The sequence below is a fragment of the Gouania willdenowi genome, chromosome 13, assembly GCF_900634775.1.
Source record: "Gouania willdenowi chromosome 13, fGouWil2.1, whole genome shotgun sequence".
Taxonomy (NCBI): domain Eukaryota; kingdom Metazoa; phylum Chordata; class Actinopteri; order Blenniiformes; family Gobiesocidae; genus Gouania; species Gouania willdenowi.
In genome coordinates this window covers 32,170,766-32,194,184 of record NC_041056.1, presented here as the reverse complement: position 1 = coordinate 32,194,184, position 23,419 = coordinate 32,170,766, and the positions used below count along the sequence as shown (strand labels likewise).

The following is a 23,419-nucleotide window of genomic DNA, read 5'->3' as shown; positions in this document are numbered from 1 at the left end:
TGGCTGCCGACTGCCCCCCAGGGGATGAGTTAAATTGCAGAGGACAAATTTATATGTGTAACAACATATACCAATGAAGTTTGAGTTTTTTAAGTGTTAGGTGCTTGTGTGACAGTTGGTTATGTACGAGTGTCTGTACTCGTCGTCTTTGGTCTGTTCTTAGCATGTCACGCATCTGTCTCCGTGTGCGTCTGTCAGTGCCTGTGTACGCGTGTCCCTGCGTGATTGCATAAATTGCCTGAGTTTATGAATTATGCTATATGAATGAGGATTTACTTGATCGCTTTCTTACTTGATAAACATTCAGACAGTAGAGTTTTTTTTACAGAAATTAATTCTTCTATGAACTTCTCTGGTATTGATTGTACACGAAAGTTTAAATATAATAATAATAAAAATAATAATAATAATAATAAATAGTAATAATAATGTTATTATTATTGAAATAATAATAATAATAATAATAATAATAATAATAATAATAATAATAATAATAATAATAATAATAGTAATAATAATGTTATTATTATTGAAATAATAATAATAATAATAATTTATTGAGTGGTGCCTTTCAGGGTACCCATAGTCACCGTACATGCTACAACAACAAAATAACAGATTGCTTTAATTTTAAAAAAGGTGTACAAGGTTTTGAGTTTTGATTTAAACTGTGAAAATGAGTCAGGAGTGAGTGAATTAAGAGCTGGGGAGCAAAGCACCTAATGCTGTGCTCCCCATGGTAGTGAGATAGATGGAGGGGTAGGAGGTGAAAGATTAGACTTGCAAGGAAACTGACATACAGATCAGTTATTTCAATTAATTTACAATTTCTTCATCATAGGAAGGAGGAGCTGAGGTTCACCCTGCTGAGAATATTTTATCAGCAGACAAGAGCAGCCCCGATAACAGTTTTCCCTCCGAGGAGTTTGATGAAGATGGACTCAAGGAATTGCCATCATCCATTTACCGGCGTGAGAACTTAGGACGCTCAGGAGTTCTGATATCTCGCAAAGTTAGTCAAACCAGTATTTACCTCCAGGAGTGGGATATACCATATGAACAGCTGCAGCTTGGAGAGCTAATTGGCAAGGTGAAAACAGAGATGCAATGTTCTATATGAATTCAAACACAGTTAAACTCAATATTAGGTGGATGTTTGTCCTGTTTATTCAGGGTCGCTGGGGTAAAGTACACAAAGGTCGCTGGCATGGCGAAGTGGCCATCCGCTTGTTGGAGATTGATGGCACTAACCAAGATCATTTAAAAGTTTTCAAGAAAGAGGTGATGAACTACAGGCAGACCAGGCATGAGAACGTGGTGCTGTTCATGGGCGCCTGCCTGGCTCCACCTCATCTCGCCATCATCACCAGGTACTTCAGCACAACATTCAACACTTTATCACTACATTCACACAGTATTTATGCTGTTTGTTGAGATTTTAGTAAAACAATAATCTGCGTGTTTTGCAGTTTCTGTAAAGGTTTGACTCTGTACACTGTCGTAAGGGAGAGAGGTCACATGCTTGACCTCAATAAAACCAGACAGATTGCACAAGACATTGTAAAGGTAAATAAATCTAGGACAGTCCATAGTCCACAATGATAGGCTATTAATAGGATGATGATCAGCAATAATTAAAAAAAACTTGTTCTTCCAATTTCATATTTGTTGAAATGTCTTTTACATGGTTAGAACAACCTTCTTTTTTTCAGGGAATGGGTTATCTGCACGCCAAGGGTATCATTCACAAAGACCTGAAGTCAAAGAATGTCTTTTATGACACTAACAGGGTGGTCATCACAGATTTTGGTCTGTTTGGAATGTCTGGAGTTGTACAAGAGGGCAGGTAAGAAGAAAACAAATTAAGCATTAGCACAAAAGCTGTTTACATAAACAATTCCCTTTTTGTGTGTTTAGAAGAAAGAATGTTTTACAGATACCACGGGGCTGGCTCCACTACTTAGCTCCAGAGATCGTTCAAAAAATGAGTCCTGAGATAGATGAGGACCAGCTGCCATTCTCCAAACCTGCTGATGTTTATGCATTTGGGTACTGGTCAAAGAAAACTTGTTCTCTGTACAATTTCTGCTCACCTGTCGCTGTGATTAATGGGATTTTCAATCATTTCAGAACAATCTGGTATGAGTTACAAGTTGGGGACTGGCCGATCACTGACCAGCCCGTGGAGGCTAGAATCTGGCTGGTAGGCAGCAATGAGGGCATCAAGAAGGTGTTAGCAGAAACTAAATTGGGCAAAGAGGTCACGGTGAGTGCAATTTATATATTTCTTTAACCTTCAAAAATAAATATGTTTGTTGTAAGCACTAAACATACCTTAGGTCTTCTTTTGGACATGATCTTGAGCAACGTCAAAGATCTTATTATTATTATTATTGTAAAGGGAGGTGAAGCTACATCTGTACAAGTGATTACATAATAGCAGTTATCACAATCATAAATTGTTTTTGTCAACTGCATCTTTTTTAAGCAACAATTACTAAACTACGACTAATTAAAAAAGATTAATGTGAACTAAAAGTACATCAAAATATATGTTTTTTTTAAACTAAACTATGATTTTCAAATGCAATGAAATACAATCAGAAGGTATCCAAGCTAATCTATTTTGTAGTGTCAAAGGTGAGACAAGCTTGTAAGTGATCCATTAAGACAGAGGTCGGCAACTGGCATACAGTGGGCCAAAATTGGCCCGCCACCAATATTACCTGGCCCCCCAGATGACACTGATAAAAAATATTTTTGAAATAAATATATTTACTAAAACAAAAGCTGCAATTCCACAGATTTCAGACCATTTATTTAAATGTTGTGAACTTACAAAATATGGTAACATAATATAAAGCAGCATCTGCTTGATTTCAGATGCACACTGGTGTGAAGTACGAGCTTAATTGGCACATGTGCCCAGCGCTCTCAGACAAAGAAGGAAAAAAGAAAACTCACTCTGTGTCAGTTTTCTTCAACATTGAATTAAATCAACTAACAAACACAGCTCGAACATCATATAAAGGAAATTACAATTTAAATACATATAAAGAACAATATTACTATTAAAACTTGAAAGACTACTCACTTAATGGGAAAGCATCTCCCTTCAGTCACAATCTTTTGGATGTCTGGCGACATGGATGTCACTTTAATCCGCAAGCAGTTGATAATAACTTAATGCACAGCATTCAACAGTGTGTCTCTGCGCTGGGCAGCTGACCTTGTGGAGAGAGGCACCTGTTTCACTGAGTCACTCACGCCATCCATTGATTTATCAGTAGCCAACTCCTCCAGAACTGACTTAATAAAAATGTACTCATAAATCAGACACAATGGAGCCAAATAAGTAATAACAAGTCAGTCAGTTGCAAACTCACTTTATTTTAAATAAATAACTTCATGAAATTTGAGTTTTATAATGAGAAAAAGTTTTGTTTAGCAGAAAAAACAAGTTTTGCCTGATTTTGGCCCGCCATTCACTTGGTCAGAAAAAACTGGATTGAGGTCAAACTTTATTGCCGACCCCTGCAATAGGAAGTTGATTGCATAAATGTAAGACGGCTTGTGGTCTTATCAGGTTCATGAAGGGTCATTTAATCTTTAGAAATGCAAAATGTCTTTATATTTTAGTTGACTATATCTGTAACAGATTGAAGCCGAGTTCAGGCATCTGCTTAACAAGCTGTGTCAAAGTTCTGGGTCTAGGGAATGCGTCGTTCTGCTATTTACTGTCATGCTACTAGAGGGTTGTAGCTGTGTGTGTGTGTGTGTGTTTTATGTCTTAAGCATCTTAAAATGCAATTTCTTTTGGGATTAATACTTACCTACCTGACCATGTATGAAAATGTGCACTCTTTTCTTGACTTTATATTAACATATACAGAATGCAAACTGTCGTGGATCAACCCGTAAACTTTAAAAAAAAAAATAAAAAATTATTAACTTTGTCTGCACATGCTGTCAAAGGTCAACACTACAAGAAGTGCAATCTTTTTAAGACAGCAATGCATGTTTTGTTATTGCAATTAAATAAATGAATTTATTTTATTGCATAATTGTGACCATCACCAGCCCTCCATAAGGAATGGTAAGAAACATTTTATTATAGGGAGGCTATAAAAAGAGAGGGCAGTGTTACACCTATGTGAGGGGTAAGGGAACAGGGAAGAGGGAGTCAGGGTAGGAAATGGAAGGGGTGGGAAGAGTTGACTGTTTTAACGTTAGAGTGAGATGTGATGTTATAGTTGTGTATATTGTGCTTATTGTGTTGTGTAATACACCAGGTCTGTAGTCCTCTAGCACCCTCAGGATCATGTCGGCCATAATTTGCTTTATAAAACATACACAACGTAGGTATAGAGACATGGCAGAGTATTGGTAATTGAAAACACACCTGAAATTATAAAACGCTGGCCGTTTTTTGACACCTCGGTTCTCTCTTCTACTTGATCTATTCAAGAAACAACACTCACACTACTTGGTTAGGGCGTAGGGGTCTGTTTTGATGCAAAGAGCTACGAGTAGCTATGGCATCAGTCCACTAGAATCTTAATGTCATGTAGTTGCTGTAAACTAGCAGGGTTGTAACGATTAATTTATTAGATTGATACCATCCATCCATCCATCCATCCATCCATCCATTTTTTTCCACTTTTATCCGGGGCCGGGTTGCGGAGGCAGCAGTCTCAGCAGAGATGCCCAGACCTCCCGATCCATACACGCCTCCTCCAGCTGTTCTGGGGGGACTCCGAGGCGACACCAGGCCAGCTCAGAGGCATAGTCCCTCCAGCGTGTCCTGGGCCTTCCACGGGGCCTCTTCCCAATAGGACATGCCTGAAACACCTCCCGAGGGAGGTGACCAGGAGGCATCCGAAACAGATGCCCGAGCCACCTCAGCTGGCTCCTTTCGACGTGAAGGAGCAGAGACTCTACTCTGAGCTCCTCCCGAGTGACTGAGCTTCTCACCCTATCTCGAAGGGTGCGCCCAGCCACCCTGCGAAGGAAACTCATTTCGGCCCCCTGTATCCACGATCTTGTCCTTTCGTTCATTACCCAAATCTCATGAGCATAGGTGAGGGTAGGAACGTAGATCGATCGGTAAATCGAGAGCTTTGCCCCCCGACTCAGCTCCTTCTTCACCACAACAGTCCTATACAGCGACCGCATCACTGCTGACGCCACACCAATCCGTCTATCGATCTCACGGTATATCCGACCCTCACTCGTGAACAAGACCCCGAGACACTTGAACTCCTCCACTTGAGGCAAGGACTCTCCACCGACACAGAGAGGGGAAGCCACCTCTTTCCGGTGGAGAACCATGGCCTCAGATTTGGAGGTGCTGATCCTCATCCCGGCCGCTTCAAGCTCGGCTGCAAACTGCCCCAGTGCACGCTGAAGGCCCTGATTTGAGGAAGCCAACAGAACAACATCATCTGCAAACAGCAGAGATGAAATCCTGAGGTTCCCAAATAAGACCACCTCCGGTCCCTGGCTGCACCTAGAAATTCTGTCCATAAAAGTAATGAACAGAACCGGTGACAAAGGGCACCTCTGGCGGAGACCAACATGCACTGGAACAGGTCTGACTTACTGCCAGCAGTGCAAACCAGGCTCCTGCTGCGGTCAAACAGGGAACGGACAGCCCTTAGCAAAGGGCCCCGGACCCCATACTCCTGGAGCACCCCCCACAGGGCACCACGAGGGACACGGTCAAACGCCTTCTCCAGATCCACAAAGCACATGTGGACTGGTTGGGCGAACTCCCACAAACCCTCGAGCACCTGATGAAGGGTATAGAGCTGGTCCAGTGTGCCGCGACCGGAACGAAAACCGCATTGTTCCTCCTGAATCCGAGGTTCGACTACTGGCCGGATCCTCCTCTCCAGCACCCAGGAGTAGACCTTGCCGGGGAGGCTGAGGAGTGTGATCCCTCTCTCGTTGGAGCACACCCTCCGATCCCCCTTCTTAAAGAGATTGACCACCACCCCGGTCTGCCAATCCAGAGACACTGTCCCCAACTGCCACGCAATGTTGCAGAGACGTGTCAACCAAGACAGTCCTACAACATCCAGAGACTTGAGGTACTCAGGACGAATCTCATCCACCCCCTGGAGCCCTGACCCCGAGGAGCTTTCCAACCACTTTGGTGACTTCAGCCCGGGTGATGGGCAAGTCTGTCTCTGAGTCCTCAGCCTCTGCTTCCTCATCGGAAAACGTGGCAGTGGGATTGAGGAGACCCTCGAAGTACTCCTTCCACCGCCCGACAACATCCCCAGTTGAGGTCAGCAGCTCCCCACCTGCACTGTAAACAGTGTTGGTGAAGCACTCCTCCTCCTGAGGCTCCGAACGGTTTGCCAGAATCTCTTCGAGGCCGACTGATAGTCCTCCTCCATGGCTTCTCCAAACTCCTCCCAGACCCGAATTTTTGCCTCTGCGACCGCACGGGCTGCAGCACGCTTGGCCTGCCGGTACCTCCCGGCTGCCTCCGGAGTCCTACCAGCCAAAAAGGCCAGGTAGGTCTCCTTTTTCAGCTTGACGGCATCCCTTACTTCCGGGCGCCACCACCGGGTTCGAGGATTGCCGCTGCGACAGGCACCAGAGACTTTACGGCCACAGCTGCGAACGGCTGCATCAACGATGGAGGAGGAGAACATGGTCCACTCAAACTCCATGTCTCCCACCTCCCTCGGGATCTGGGAGAAGCTCATCTGGAGGTGGGAGTTGAACACCCCACTGACAGAGGGATCCACCAGACGTTCCCAACAGACCCTCACCACACGTTTGGGCCTGCCAGGTCTGACCGGCTTCCTCCCCTGCCAGCGGATCCAGCTCACCACCAGGTGGTGATCGGTTGACAGCTCAGCCCCTCTCTTCACCCGAGTGTCCGAGACACGCGGCCGGAGATCAGATGATACAACTACAAAGTCGATCATCGACCTCCGGCCTAGAGTGTCCTGGTGCCACGTGCACTTATGGACACCCTTGTGCTCGAACATGGTGTTCGTTATGGACAAACTGTAACTGGCACAGAAGTCCAATAACAAAACACCACTCGGGTTCAGATCAGAGAGGCCGTTCTTCCCAATTACCCCTGTCGGGACACCATCAAGTACCCTTCCCAGGGATTCCAAGAAGGCCGGGTACTCTGCGCCGATGTGGGGCCCATAGGCCGAGACAACGGTGAGAGACCTGTCCCCAACCCGAAGGCATAGGGACACGACCCTCTCGTTCACTGGGGTAAACTCCAACACGTGGCGGCTGAGCTGGGGGGCAATAAGCAAGCTCACCCGAGTTCGCCACCTCTCCCTGCGGGCAATGCCAGAAAAGTGGAGCGTCCAGCCTCTCTCCGGGAGTTGGGATCCAGAGCCCAAGCTGTGCGTGGAGGTGAGCCCGACTATATATAGCCGGTACCCCTCAACCTCCCACACAAGCTCAGGCTCCTTCCCCCCCAGCGAGGTGACGTTCCATGTCCCAACAGCCAGAAGCTGTGGACGCGGACCGGGCCGCCGAGGCTCTCGCCCTCGACCGCCACCCGGTCCTCTCTGCACCCGACCCCTACGGATCCCTCTGCGGGTGGTGGGTCCACAGGAGGGAGGGCCCACATTGTCCTTTCGGGCTAGGCCCGGCCGGGCCCCGTGCGCAAAGGCCCGACCACCAGGCGCTCGCATTCGAGCCCCAGCCCCAGGCCTGGCTCCAGGGTGGGGCCCCGGCTGCGCCATACCGGGCGACGTCACGGTCCTTGTTCTTATACTGTCCATAGAGGGTCTTCTGAACTGCGCTTAGTCTGACCCGTCACCAAGGACCTGTTTGACATGGGAGACCCTACCAGGGGCATAATGCCCCAGACAACATAGCTCTTTGGATCATTCGGGCACTCAAACAACCCCACCACATTAAGGTGGCAGTTGTTTGAATATCAAATATAAATTGATGTATCAATTTATATTTCTTTGATCCAACTACATTTATCTGTGTTCGGCACGTTGGCCTTCTGAGTGACACAAATCAATCTAACATTATTTTAAAAGGTAATCAATCAATACAAGGACATAAAGCATTGGCTTTCCTGTAAGCATAGGAGACTGTATGTGTGTTTAAAGCACTTTTAAAGATAAAGACGTTGCTCGGCTCAGTCAGCCTGTCTGTGACGTCATTGCCACGCACCAGCAGACAACAAAACATAGCATTGTGGAGAAGCCGGCAAACGAGCAATCAGAATATTCCATTGAAAATGTATTGAGTATTGAATATGAGAGTAAAAAAAGATTAACATCCTGTTAAACTGAGGGGTTGGTTGCACTTCATTGGAATAAAAAGTCAATATACAGTGCCTCTCGAAAGTACTAATACACCTTGAACTTTTGCACATTTTGTCAGGTTTACAACCATAAACATAAAGATTTTATTTTGAATTTTTTATTGAAAGTTCACACACAAGTAACAGACAACTGTGAAGTGCAAGCAAAATGATACATGATTCTGTTATTTTCCCAAAAATAGAAAACCGAAAATGCACAAGTATTCATACAGTGAGTTAATACTTTGTGGAACCCCCTTTTGCTGCAATAACAGCAGCAAGTCTTTTGGGGTATGACTCTACAAGATTTGCACATCTAGAGACAGGAAGTTTAGCCCATTCCTCTTTACAAAACAACTCGAGCTCTGTCAAATTAGATTGAAGAGCGTTTGCAAACAGCAGTTTTCAGGTCTTTCCACAGATTTTCTAACACATGAATATGTTTTGTCTTAAACCATTCCATTGTAGATTTAGCTTTGTGTTTAGGGTCATTGTCCTGCTGGAAGGTGAATCTTCGCCCCAGCCTCAATTCTCTTGCTGACTCTAGCAGGTTTTCTTCCAAAATGATCTGTGTAGACTACGACTGATAGTTGTCCCATGTACAGATTCCCCCAGCTCAGCGGCAGTACTTCGCAGGTCCTCCAGAGTCATCTTGGGGCACTTGGTTGCCTTTCTGACCAGACCTTGTTCAATCTATTAGTTTAGGTGGACGGCTGTGTCTTGGTAAGTTTGCAGTGGTGCCATACTCTTTCCATTTCCGAATGATGGGTTAAACAGTGTTCCGTGAGATGTTCAAATCTTGGGAAATCTTGGTATAACTTAACGCTGCTTTAAACTTCTCCACAACTTTATCCCTGACCTCTCTGGTCTGCTCCTTGGCCTTCATGATGTTGTTTAGTGACCAATACACTCCAACCATAGCTCTGAGGCCCTCACAGAACAGCTGTATTTATACTGAGAGTAGATTACACACAGGCGGCCTCTATTTAATCATTAGGGCAAGGTGTGAACATTCAGCAGTCATTAGGAATGTTTTAAAGGCAATTTATTGCACTCAGAAAAGAGCTGTATGAATACTTGTGCAAGCCCTACTTTTCACTTTTCTATTTTTAAAATAATAACAGAATCATGTATCATTTTACTTTCTCTTCACAGTTGTCTGTTACTTGTGTGTGAACTTTCAGTAAAAAATTCAAAATAAAATCTTTATGTTTAATGAAAATCTTTATGTAAAATGAACACTGGCCATGACTTGCAATTAAAAAAAATTAAATTGGGAACAATTTACTTGAAGTTTTATACATAAGCCTGACATTACGCTGTCATTATTATAACATGACACCTGTCATTAGCATGATTAAGGTGTCATATGGCTGTCATTAAGTGTGACAACATGACAACGTATTCATGCTAATGACAGATAATGACAGCGTAATGTCAGCATTATGTAAAAAACTTCAAATAAAGTGACCAATAAATTTAAGCATAGAATATCTCACAAAAATCCCATTAAATTCTTGCAAATAAATTGACACATTTTGTGTATATTAGTCACAATTTTTAGAATTTTTTGCTGAAATAATCCTGAAGGAATTGGAAAACAGTAAATCATCCACCTTAAAATGTGTTTTCATGATGTCAAAAATGAAATGTTTTTCTGCAGGCTCATAACATCTTAATTCTATTAAAGTTACAGAATTTGGGTAAAACTATTGGTTTGTCAATGTGTACAGGAAATTTTATCCACTTGCTGGTCTCCTGAGGTGGACGACAGGCCGACATTCACCCATCTGGCGGACATGCTTGAGAGACTCCCTAAGCTTAATCGCAGGCTGTCTCACCCTGGACATTTCTGGAAGTCGTATGTATCGTAGAAAATGTATTCATGGCAACATTCATGTCACCATTCTCAGAAAATTTACAAAAGGAGCCATCCATTCAATAGAAAGTAATGTACATGATGAGTAAGCTACATGTACTTGAGTTTTGTAAAGGAATGTGATATCTTCAAGCAATCCTGCCAGAGGTTCATGAATATATGCGCCATATTTTACACATTCTTCAAGACATAGATAATAATACATGTTGTATAAAAACAGGAGAGTTTTATTGTTAGAATAATATACTATGTCTCTTTTCCTCACTTACTTTAGCTACTATATGTCTAAGTTTCAACTCAGATTTTCTCTTTTCTATCTCCAACTTTGACTCTGGGTGCTGCCTGATGAACTTCTCAATGATTTTTCCACTGTGCCTGATCTCATCTGTCTGCGTTGGATCCTTGCACTCCAATCTAGATCTAATCCTCTGTTATCTCTAGAAATGTTCTGATTATTTCTGTTCCAACATTTCAGATCTTTGTCTCATTCACTTCATTCTTCACTTGGTGTAATCTGTGGAAGCATCATCATCAGTGCCAGAGAGATCATTGCAATAACAGTCTACATGAGCACTACACATATGTGTATAAGTATAGCAGCTGAGACTAGTCTGTCCTGTCTAATTTTTAAATTTGGAATTACTGAAAATGATTATAGACTAGTATTTGTTTCAAATGAAAAACAGGAAAAGCCCGACAAAACTGCCAGAATATTAATACTAATAATAATATGAATATTAGTAGATGTACCTGTCTGAACTAACTGTGGCTAATTCATACCAACTGCTGGTCTTTCTGGAAGTGTTAGCCATTGGAAAGGTTTAGACAAGTAAGATAAGTGCAGTTATCCCTATCTGATAGAACTATCCATTTCGTTAATTTTATTGTGCTTCTAAATGCAAATGCAATTGTTTTCATTAACTTATTGCAAATAACCTGTCAAAGCACACATAGAACTGCTATTGTCCACAAGGTGGCCCACATTTTAAGAATACATTTTATCGACAATTAAAACATTTCCCCCAATTAACAAGTGAATGCATACTGTTCTTCCTCCTGATGAGAGTAAAGATATCTGGGCTGCATGATATTCACTCATAATGTTTAGCTTCCTTGCATTTTATTCTTGTTACCGGTGTCCTCAGTCAAGTTCGCTTTCTACACAACTCTAACCATCAAACTTTTTCAAATGTATCTCTTTATTTCTGCCTATGGAGCAGCAGTGCTGATAGCTGTAAAGGCTGCTGGTTTCAGCTCTTACTGACTATGGCTACACATGTAAAGGAGCATTCAACTATTTCAAGAATGACAACTAAATATTTTATTTAATAGTTTTGCTCACTATCTGTATGATTTAATTTTGTTTGTTTATATTTTTTTTTTACCTTTGTAGTATCTGTGTAAAAAAACATATTGTAGAACTGGCTACGCAGACAAAAAAATCTGACACCATTACAAAGAGCCTCACAGAATAAAACACTTTAACAACCATACCTAATGAGATTTTCTTTACATTTGAAGAAAAACATGTTTACACTGTGCTTAGTTCAGTGCTTTTTTCACCTTGCTGTTAATAAATAAGACAAAAAGCCAGGTTTGAGGCATTCACATGGGGCAGTAATGTCTTGCAAATGAATAAATAAACTGCAGTCAACTCTAGTCAATATGTTGATGGTTTATATTTTTGCATTGATGATTCTGTCTCTTTGTGGTTCTTGAACAAGAGCTGTAACTGAACATGATTGTATTCATCCATCAGCCTTCGGTCATACAAAATAATGATGACATCTTTACAAATGTGTGCACTGTTGTAGTCGTTAAAGTGTAGTCATACATTAAACACTTACAAATGTATCTATTCATTCAGCATCCATGTTTGTGTTATAATGTAGACAGAAAAGGGACCGTTAAGGTGAGTAATTTTTCTCGGACACTTCCCTTTGTGTGCTCTGATGTGTGTGAATGATCATCACACTGCATTTTAGTTATGCTTATTTAGTTCATCCTATCTCCTGGTTTTGATAGTATTAAACTCTAAATGCTTTTTCTTTAATGCACACTGAGTGGTTGTGGATACAACACAATAATTCTAGTGACTGTATCTTTAATGCAGTTAGCCAATTCCCAGCTGTTTTTAGTTCTGTTGATTTGTATTTTATTTCTCATTTGGCATGTTGTCTGCAATGGACCATTGTTTCACCTTGCTCGAGAGAAACAATTAAAATGTTGTGGAACATCATGAAGTCTCAACCTTGGCTCATGAATTTGAATATTACATTTGGGTTGGTATTCATTTTAAAACTTCAGGTCATTTAAGAAAATGTATCAAACCAGTTCAGCTATAATGAGTGTAAGCTGCACATGACATAGCAAGGAGCCTGATGTGGATCACGAGCCATAGGTTTGCTACCCTTGATTTATTGCATGATTTACTAAGCATGAATTTACAAGTTCTTCTCACACATACAGCAACATTTATAAGGAACAATCTTAGAGACAAAATCTGTTATTAGAAGCTACATGTGTAAAGGGGAGAGGCCATTATAGGCTATACACCTTTGATGTATATAAGCATTCGTGCATTTAGCCGTTGAGCAAATTGGTCCAAAAATGAATACTATCTTGGGGAGCATTGTAACACTAACAGTTCCACCAATCAGGGATGAGATAGGATTCACATGATGATTTCAGGGTGTCCACACCGCCTCCCCTATATCATACAGTGATTATCAAGAAGGGAAACTGGTGCATTGAAATCTTATTGTGAAAAAACAACATTTTGAGTGAAGAAAGTAATTTCTTTATTATTAAAAAACCCAATAAATTAGTTATGTATACTTATTATAGTACACTATCTACCTATAAAAGCAACGATGGTCTGTGTGTGTGTGTGTGTGTGCGTGCGGAGCAAATATCTCCCCGACGTGGTGCGAATTCGACCTGAAACTTGGTCAACGGGTTCCAAATACCCCAAGTGTGTGTATCTGTTATTTTGGAGTAATTTGGTCTTTTCAAAATGTTTATTTTTATTTTATGTCACTTCTGGACGGCCCTGAAATGAAACCTATTCAACTTTTGACCTCAGGGTGTGAGGAGGCGCTAGCGCACCATCTATATCTATTTCACTGCACAGCTCCTCACTCGAGCAAAAGTCACGTGTCGCGCCAGAGCCAATCGCTGCGCACACAGCCAAGCAGACACAGACTGCAAACACACGAGTGAGAGACAGGGAGATAGTTTAGACCAAAACACGGGAGCTCTCTGAATAGATCATTTGAAACCGTCAGCCACTGGTGAGTCTTTTGCAGACAAGTTTCTCATTGTTTAAACCATATAACTGTTGTTCAATAACACGCTGTTTCACTAGAGTCGGTATTGAACTCAACCTGTTCAATACTCCATCTGGAAAACTGCAGATTCTCTGTGGTGCCGTACATGGAAGCTAAGCTCTGACCACTCGGTTCAAAGGTAAAAAATTATTTTTGTTTTTTAAAAAAAGACAGCCAAATTGGAGATGATTCTTTAATTTACTTACTCACTCATAGAGTTTGGAGCTTTACGTTCTGTTATGCGCAGTTTTGTTTTTTTTTCTGATTGGCGCTACAATGTCTAGGGAGTTTGGTTATCAGCATCTCAAACATTTCACGGAACACACACACACAAGGTATTTATTTATTTAAATATACTAATACTAAATGAGTAAAATAAAACACAACAAATGCACAAAAATCCAAGTGAAAGAATAAAAAATACACATGACTCCAAAAAACATACATTACAGAAAAAGACAACAAAAATATGAAAATGACTCAAAATAAACAAAACTAAATATTTACTCAAAATGACAACAGAATCACACAAAAACACAACAGAAAGATACACAAATACACATAATGACTCCAAAAAACACACATTACTGAAAAATACACCAAACAAAAAAATATAAGTGAATAAAAAAAACAACAACAAACACATTTATCATGTTCATGTCCCTTTGAATTAAACCAGGGAAATCGCACACGCTATTTTATTTTGCACCCGAAAATAAACCCCTTTTCTTATTTGGTGATGATGTAACGTACGCTATTTAGACCGGACGGACCTCACCTGGAAGTGATTGACGGCAATGGCTGCTGTGTTGAAAGCTACACATTTCTTTGCAGCGCGTGTGAGAGAGAAAAAACATATATTACAGAAAAATGCACCAAACGACAACAAAAATATGAAAATGACTCAAAATACACTAAACTAAATACTTATTCAAAAAATACACTAAAATGACAACAGAAATGCACAAAACTACACCAAAAAACAAACTAAAATACACAAAATTACTCCAGAATCACACAGTAATGGCAACAAAAAAACAATAATTAATCAAAAAATGCACAAAAACACAACAGAAAGATACAAAAATACACATGACTCCAAAAAACATACATTACAAAAGAATTTAAAATAAAAAAACAGCAAACATTTATGCACAAAAAGACAACAAAAAGATACATAAATACACATGACTCCAAAAAACATACGTTACAGAAAAATACACCAAAATATAAAAGTGATGATGAAGTCATGCACATGTCCCATAGAATTAAACCAGGTCAATTACAACCGCAAATATACCCCTTATGCTCCCACATGAATGCATACTTCTGACGGGCACTGTACTAGTTGCAGATAAATAGATTTCAGCTTATCAGGCAAAAAGAGTTACAACCACAATGGAAATAAAGCAAACAAGAAATGGCAGACGTGTGGGGAGGGATTTAACAAATATTTTTTAAAGCAAACCCTTTAATAAAAGCATTCCCTTACATAAAAGTAAGAGTAAAAATATTATTTTTTTTACAGCATGCATAGACAGTGGGGAAAAGACAGGGATAGGTGTGCCTACTGATATAAAAACAACTCAAAGCAACAAAGTTTTCTCTGTGGTGTCCAATGCAGTTCTTGGGCTCACCAGGCCAGCACTCCAGGGGGGTATTTCAGAAAGGAGGTTCAACAAACTTTGAGTCAATCCACAAACTTGGAGTCAACATACCTTTGGGAAACTTTGAGTATCCGGTTCCATTGGTATGAAGTGGGTCAATCAACTCTTGCGTTTGTAAACCTTGATTTACTCTCATGCACAAGCCTTCATCAATGGAGCAAAGATATTACGAGCTACCATGGCAATGAGCCAGCAGAGAGTCTTATTTCATCCTGATGGAGCTAGAAGTTCTCCTGTAGGTGTGTGGAGAATATGAGCCTATTCTATATCGAATGCGACTTCAGCGACTACAGCCCGTGATGAGTCCTTGTAGCTCTTTTTCGTCACTTTATCACTTCATTGCTCCAGTGATGTGACTACCGGGGAATACTAATTGTCTGAAGAGTCGGAGGCTGCTCTGATAGGGCTTTTCCACCGGGCAGGAGCTGGAGCTAACTTGGAGCTAGCTCGTGTTTTGGCTCTGGGCCATTCTGTTTCCACCAACATAGCTCCAGCTCTCGGAGCCAAAAACCGGGGCTACGCTGGTCCCACTTAGCTTCTGGGCTACAGCTCAGCTCTGAAGTGGGCGGGTGGTAGGCAGGGTTATCCGCGGTCCTCCAAAAACGAAAAGCAGCCATTTTTTTAAGCTGGCGAGTGGCTAGTCACGTTAGCGCAAATCCGACAAAAAATATTTAAAAGTGAGTCCAAAGTAAGTTCAAGAAGATAGAGCAGTGGTCAGAGGAGGAGAACATTGTTTCCTGGTACTGTGGGTGTCTGAAGAGATTCAGGGGAAACAGGACGGTTTGTTGCCTACTTGTAAGCACACACATGTATTTTATTTCTATTCAGTTAATTTAATTACTCTTTACATCCACTTTTTTGCCCTAAGATAGAAACATAACCTGCTGTAGCACACTATTAGGTTTGTATTTTTTTATTTTAATACATTTATAGAATTGAAAAGTTCATACAATACTCACCTATTAAGTAGGACAATTAAATAGAATGCAATTAAGATTTCCTCAATTCAGAATTTATTGAAACAAATCAAACAGCAGCAATAGGTTTAAAACATGTTGGAGTCAATAAGGTGTCATCGATCATTAACAACACAAGTTGAACAACATGATGAGGACACAAACATTTTAATAAAGCATCTCCTCAGTCACACACACAGTAAGTCCTTGGTCCAAATATATATGAATGAAATGACATCAGGACTCGTTAGTTTGGCACAAACTTGAGCTGATTCTGGTCGTATTGAGTCCCACCAACAGCATGGTCACGGACATGCACAGTCAGCATTAAGAGCATCTATATTGATAAACAAACATATCAAAATCAACGTATTGTCTTTATCTGCTGTACTTGTGCAGGCGTAGTTGATGCTAAGTAGCTTAGCAAATGTTAACACGCTCATTGTTAAGCAATAAAACGTCTTTGATAATTACCTGTGTTCACAAATGTTGTCGCAGATTCCTGTGACTCCAATGAAGATGGTTACATTTGTTCAGCAGAATCTTTACGTAGGATAAGATAGTATTCATACGATGTCAACAGTCAAAACATGGGCTTCATTATGGCGCAAGTGCTCATGGGTAAACTGTTACGTAATCAGTGACGTACTGACGTATTGTGGTGACGCAAGGACGTGGCTCCAACTTGCCACTGCTGCGGTGGAAAACCAAACTGGTTCTTCAGCTAAACAGGTCTAGCTCTGAAGGAGCTCTGGCACCAACTCCAGCTCCAAAAAAACCTCCGTGCTCTTGGTGGAAAAGCCCTATGAGAGGGCTGCTGCACTGAGTGCTGCTCGCTTCTTCTCCGGCCGTACATTTACAGCACTTATTATAGACAGCTCCACTTGTACTTACGGTTTAAATAATCAACTTAAGGAGTTACTAAGGATGAGTTCACTCAAAATATACTTAGAATTTAAAAAACTTATTCAAGGAGTATGCCACTTTCATTTGGCCCCAGTAAGTTGAGGAAGTGTACAGCCCTCCCGCTGCAGCCTTCTCCCTATAGCGGGAGGGCTGCAGCCTCCGGCTCTAAAGAGAGTGAAGGCCACTTGACGTTGCGACATTTACATGGATTTTGAATGTAATTTAGTCGCCAGAGTCGCATTTGGTGTTAGCGCACCCTAAGAGAAAAAGGTAACACCGTCACAACTGCCAAGGAGTTGGTTAAAATGTTATGTTAATTCAGGGTCAATCTGATAAGACAGAAGCACACTTGACAGCAGCTAAAAATGAAACATAAAAATGCTGGAGATGTCGACAGCAAACTGGGGAATGCTGGGGATGCTGAAAGCGTTGGCAGCTGACTGGGGGCGCTGGGGGTTTTGGCAGACTGAAGGATACTGGAGGTGTCGGCAGACTGGAGGACGCTGGAGAGGTCTGGAGATATGGACAGACTGTTTACTGGAGCTGGAAAGGAGGAGGACCCTGATGAGTGCCCACTCCTGATGTTGGAGATTATCCTCTCCAATTGATTGCATCTTTTAAGGTGGTTCATTAACTCCAGAACTCTGATAAATTCTGTTCTTGAAAAAAATAATCTCTGTGACAAGCTCCTTCTTTTCATGCAGCCCCTTGGTCTCATTTATCTCCCTCTCCAGGCAGTCTTTCTCCAAGTAAATTCTTCCTCCAACAGTCAAAAGCCTGACCTGAGCCTGCTGGGTCCATGATGGTTGGTTCGTACTGTTACGACCTGGCAAGACAGGTGGTAGGACCCAGATGCAGGGACTCAGACAGACACGGAATCTAAGGTTGAGCAGTCTTTAATACAAACTGAAGAAGAAGTACAGATTTTGCAAACTTTCTCCTGGGATTTCCGGCACACTCACATGAGGATGTAGCCCCATACAGGCTCAGAATCCGATAGCAGTCTTACTGATGTCACTCATGTCCTGTGTCTTCCTTAGCAAATGTGGAAGCAGACATCATACTCCTCCACACAGCACAGAAAAAACAAAGGGGCTGACTAACTGATGTTTCTTTAAACTAAGGACTGGTCGCAACAATGCGACGAGCCAACAACCTCTGCATGCAAGTAGCTGACTTATAAAGGCTCCCTTGCTTACATACAGAGGGGAAATACACACACACACACTCACACACCAAAGATCCTAGGCGCGCACACACACACACACACACACACACACACACACACACACACACACACACACACACACACACACACACACACACACACACACACACACACACACACACACACGTCACTCAAACACTTACTGTAACTAACAGTGACATGCCGTGAGCACTAGGGTTGGGTAGGCAGGGCATTGCCACCAATGTCAACACCAATGACAATTCCATTTGTTTCTGCTGGCAAGTGTTAATTCAATTCAATTCAGCTTTATTTGTATAGCACAATTTACAACAAAGTCATCTCAATGCACTTATCAAAATATAAAATTCATAATAAGAAAGAAAAAACCCAACAAGATCCACATGAACATGCATTTAGCCATCTAACAAAATCGTAAAACACCATTAAAGAAACTTAAACAATTATTCAATAGCAGCCTCCATACCCTCCCAACAAAATATATCTTTCGCAAAGAGAGCCCCCAGCAATACACTGAACTGCGGCCAGTCCCCGGCCAGACGGTGGGGGAGCGGCGCCCCGAGACGCCCAACCCAGAGACCCACCCACGGGACACGCCCGCCCCGACATGGCGCCCCCAGCCAGCAGACCAACCACTCCCGATGCGGATCCGCCAGGCCATGAGACATAGGCCGCACCCCCACAGGGCAGGCCCCAGCACGGGCGAGGCCCCATAGCTCACCCTTTCCTCCCCCCCAATGCCACACACACCGGTCCCCCAAGTAAGCCTCGGAGGGCGGGGCGACCAGCGGCATCTTCAGCAAAGGCGCGCCACAGGGAACCGGTGGAGCAACCCACAGCAACACCCCGCCACCCAACAACCTTGGATGCAAGCGCCGCCCCCGAGCAGTAGCCAGCCCCATCCCAGACCCCCCTGTCCCGGAGCTATGAACCCCACCACCCAAGGCCCCCCGAAGGGCCCACCCCCAAGCCACCCCACCCGGCAAAGCAACGCCTGCCCCCCAAGCGAAGGCCACAGCTCACTCACCAGCATCCAAGGCCAACAGGAGCCCCCCAACGCCCAACCCAATGGGAGAGCAGGTGGGGACAGAGGAAAGAGTGGTAGAGAAACACGCAGGCCCCCAGCCCCAAAGGCCCCCCAGATGCGCACAGAGGGGGCAGGAGAGCAGCATCAAACAGCCCAGGGACCACGAGAACACCCGAAAGGGACGCACGCCAGCGCAGTGGCAGCCAAAACACCCCGACAACCCACCCAAGCCACCCAGGTCAAGGCCACCCCACAAGTCCATGGTGGTCCAGGTCTACTGTTAGATCAGTGTGTTAGTAAAGAGTGGTGCTGGCAGTTGCTTGCAGGCTAGATCATCAGGCTAAAATCGAAAAATCAAGATTTAATGCAATTAGAAAAGGAGTCCAATGCTCCTCAAAGCAGGTTATTTTATTTTTTCTGAGAGCAGACATCTTTTCCATGGAAATAAATTATATGAGGAGATTTCACCAGTGGTTTATGTTTAAGAATTTTTTATCTTTCCAATTCACTAATATTGTTTTTTTTGCAATGGCGAGTGCCTCAAGGATGGATTGCGATTGGTTTGCTGGATGATCAAGCATAGTCAGGTCTCCTATCAGACATAGATTTGGAGATAGAGGAATCCTGCAGTCCAAAATGGAGGACAGTTTTTCAGTTATTAGAAACCAAAGCTGTTGAACTGGGGAACAAAGCCATACAGTATGTAAATATGAATCAGCCCATTTAATGCATTTTCTGTTGGGTAATGAAAATAATCTCTGAGAATATATCTCATGACACAACAGCGCATCCGTTGTTTGTGTTGGAAACACAGAAACACGGAGAAAATGACAACAACAACAACAACAACTCGGAACAGCCTCAGTGAGGCGCATCCACAAAGCCAATCCTTCCATTCACTGTAAAAAATAAAATTTTCTGACCTTTCCTTTGCTGAAGGTCTGGTAGCTCAGGTGTTGGGCTCTCATCTTTTAAAAGCTGTTGTTTTCATCAAAAGGAAGTTTCTCTATTGTCTCTAGCGCTGTCATCCTGCATGTAGTGATATCCCGCCCATTAGCTTAGAGAACGTGGTGGCATCGGCCACGCGATATCAATTCACTAATGCACTGTGAACTTACCTATAGCATTTAGCATAGCTCAGTTACGTCCAAAGGAAGCGTAGAAAGCTGCCTTTTCAGTAAGTGGTATTCATCTTGGGGAACTGACTGCGCATGCGCAACCATAAAAACACACTATGGAAACAGGCAGAGCAGCGATGTCCTTTTGGGAGGGGGTGTGGCCTCCTCCTGCCTTACAGCGGCGTGAGACTGCAGTGTCTCTGCCGTACCAGAAAATAGTGATGTTTAGTCATTTGGGCTATGAAAAGGACAAAATGCTGACACTTTCAAACTTATAGGTACTGTTGGCTATTGGAAATCGAAAAATAATTAATTTAAAACAAATAATCAAAATATCAATTCATCCTTGGGTAGGCACTGCCTACCTTGCCTACCCTGACTGCATGTGACTGCTAACTAACTAAAGAGAACTAAAACAGGCAACTAGAACTAATGATGGATTCTAATCCTGACAGTAAATGTGTATGGTTATAAGGAAATTCAACATATATTATATATGAAAAGGGTTTTTACCTACTTGGTTAAAAATATGCCAAAATTAAAGTGACTGAGCTGACTTGATGTAAAGCCACTTGTTGCACAGTTGTATTGATTATGTTGTTTTGTTCAACTTGATAAAAGCATGTTGCAGCAAGATTATGCGTGCAGTAGAACTAGAATAGTTGTGTTCATGCGACTGTATTCATCGGCAAATGCACATCCATGGCAAAGAGCAGGGCCTTGTATTTCAAATTTGCACAGGGCCACGCAAACGCCACCCCCATGCTCTGTGATGACCCTGCTATAAGCAGAGATCTGTAATATAAACAATAAATGTCTAAACATACTTTGTGCATTACAGCTTCACAATCAAACTGTTACAGTATATATCATTATTAAAACTGCATTTTAAAATGTATAATGTTGCCTCATGAATATGAGCCGAACCAGATCTGCACACTGTCTGTCCACAGTTATTTTGTAAGTTGGTGAGAAAAAGTGGTTAAACACCATAGCTTTGAGCAGCTCAGATATGAACATGAGAGACACAATTTTGTTTGAGTGTGATTGCTCTGCAAGCATGCAGTTCCTCATTGCCCATAGCTAAAAAAAAATTGAGAGAGAAGGATGCAATGGAAACACTGACCACTTCAATAATTCTACGAAAAGGAAACAGCACTATATATATACATATATACATGGAGCAGTGGGATTGTGGGAAGTGCTGTTTTCCTTTAACTGATTACACAACGCAATAAAACAAAATGATTTATTTAATTGCAATAATAAAACATGCATTGCTGTCGCAAAAAAGATTGCATACTACATATAGTGTTGACCTTTGACAGCATGTGCAGACAAGAGCAAAAAAAAAAATCATAAAAACTGTCAAAACACTATTCAGAGTCTGGTATCCAATCTACTGTGTATAAACTAACAAAACCCCAAGTGCTCTCTTAAACTGTCCCACACTTGAGAGGACTAGAGACTAAGGGTGGAATGATTTGTTTTAGCAACAATTCAATTTGAATCAAGATTTGTTGTTGCCGATTCAAATCAAGGAGGATTTGTTGTTGCTGATTTGATTCAAAGACGATATTGATACATTTAGAACGATTCGATCCAAAATGATTCAGTGACTTGAAATCGATTGATTAACTTTTTAGCCAAAACAATATTTTATAGCCGTAACAATCAGTGTGACTGAAATAAATACCTGGATACTGGACAGTGCAGTTGAGGTTTCATACATTCCTGTTTCTTGTAACGGAATCATAAACAAACATGTAAACAACATTTAATGGCAAATGTTTTTCACATTTTATCTGGAAAAGTCCAACCAATTCTTCAGTTTCGATGAAAATTGTTAAGTTAAATGTTTACTTTTCAGTACTCTAAATGTTTTTAACAAAAATACATTTTAGGTTTACCAGACTGTTCTGCTTGTTTTTTTACATACAAATATAATACAATATTAACATAGAAAATGTACGGCAACCAAATTATGATCACGTTAAATGAGCAGTGGTTGTACCTGCCAAGTTTTGTTTTTAACATAATGGTTATCCTGAGACTTCTGCAGAGCTAATGCTAACGAGCTAACGCTACATGTTGTGCAGCTGCTGCAGTGAACTCTTCCAGAAGGGCCTGGTGGTTGATGGTGGACACAGCGAGCAACTCCTTTATTATATCTCCATCTGTGTTAAAGCCAAAGTGTTTTCACTCACTGGACCCCAAAGGCGGTAGGATCAGTTTTTCGCTCGCCAGCTTTTTCGTTTTGTTTGTTGTGTGTTGGCATTACAAACAACTGACAGAGTCGGCCGTAGTGTCTTTAATATTAAAAGCGCTTTTAAAACACATCTATGCCGTGCTGAAATCCAATGTGTTTTTACCTTGTATCGATACAATCGATTGATTATCTTTTAAAACTATTTTTTATTGATTAATGCCATCCAAAAGGCCAGCTTGCCAAGCACAGATGTAGTTGGATTGGAAGAATATAAATTACACCCATAATATATATTATATATTAGTGGTGGAACTCGATTAAAAAGATGTCTCTAATTAATTAGAAACTTTGTAAATTGTTAATCACAATTAATCTAAATTAATCAGATAACATTATTTGATACGAAAAGCAACGTTTTTCTAATTTAAATAAATTTTATTATAGGACTGAATCATTGAAAACAATAAATGAACTTAAACAACAAAATTGTGTTTTTTATTTTTCATCACCAAGTGCTAACAGAATGTTCAATATGAATGAAGTAATTTGTCTGCGTTGTCCTAAATTTAAGTGCTATATTCATGCTTTTATGGATTTTTTAAAATAAATGTTCTCAAACAAATTTGTTTTGGTGTATTAAAATAATAATAATAATAAAAAAACAGCTGAACATTAAAAAACAATTGGCACACTTACACATTCTGTGCGCTACTTTATTTATCTTACATTCAACATATCAAAATTATGTTTAGTTTCCAGAATTGAGGCTTAGAAGAACAATGTCTAGATAAAATTATATGAAGATCTTTTTGC

The 23,419-nt window shown here is 41.5% G+C and overlaps 1 protein-coding gene across 6 annotated transcripts in view; it reads left to right on the top strand.

Annotated features, from left to right (window-relative positions):
* Window positions 1–12,041, top strand: part of LOC114474955 (kinase suppressor of Ras 1-like) — a 56,427-nt gene extending 44,386 nt beyond the window's left edge. For all 6 annotated transcript variants that reach the window (XM_028465590.1, XM_028465587.1, XM_028465589.1 and 3 more), the window contains exons 12-19: window positions 842–1,090; window positions 1,174–1,370; window positions 1,470–1,566; window positions 1,713–1,846; window positions 1,918–2,049; window positions 2,131–2,266; window positions 10,042–10,169; window positions 10,606–12,041. In XM_028465590.1, coding sequence (XP_028321391.1) covers window positions 842–1,090; window positions 1,174–1,370; window positions 1,470–1,566; window positions 1,713–1,846; window positions 1,918–2,049; window positions 2,131–2,266; window positions 10,042–10,169; window positions 10,606–10,639 — 1,107 coding nt within the window. In that variant the 3' untranslated portion in view covers window positions 10,640–12,041. The remainder of the gene's footprint in view (window positions 1–841; window positions 1,091–1,173; window positions 1,371–1,469; window positions 1,567–1,712; window positions 1,847–1,917; window positions 2,050–2,130; window positions 2,267–10,041; window positions 10,170–10,605) is intronic.
* The last annotated feature ends 11,378 nt before the right edge of the window (window positions 12,042–23,419 follow it).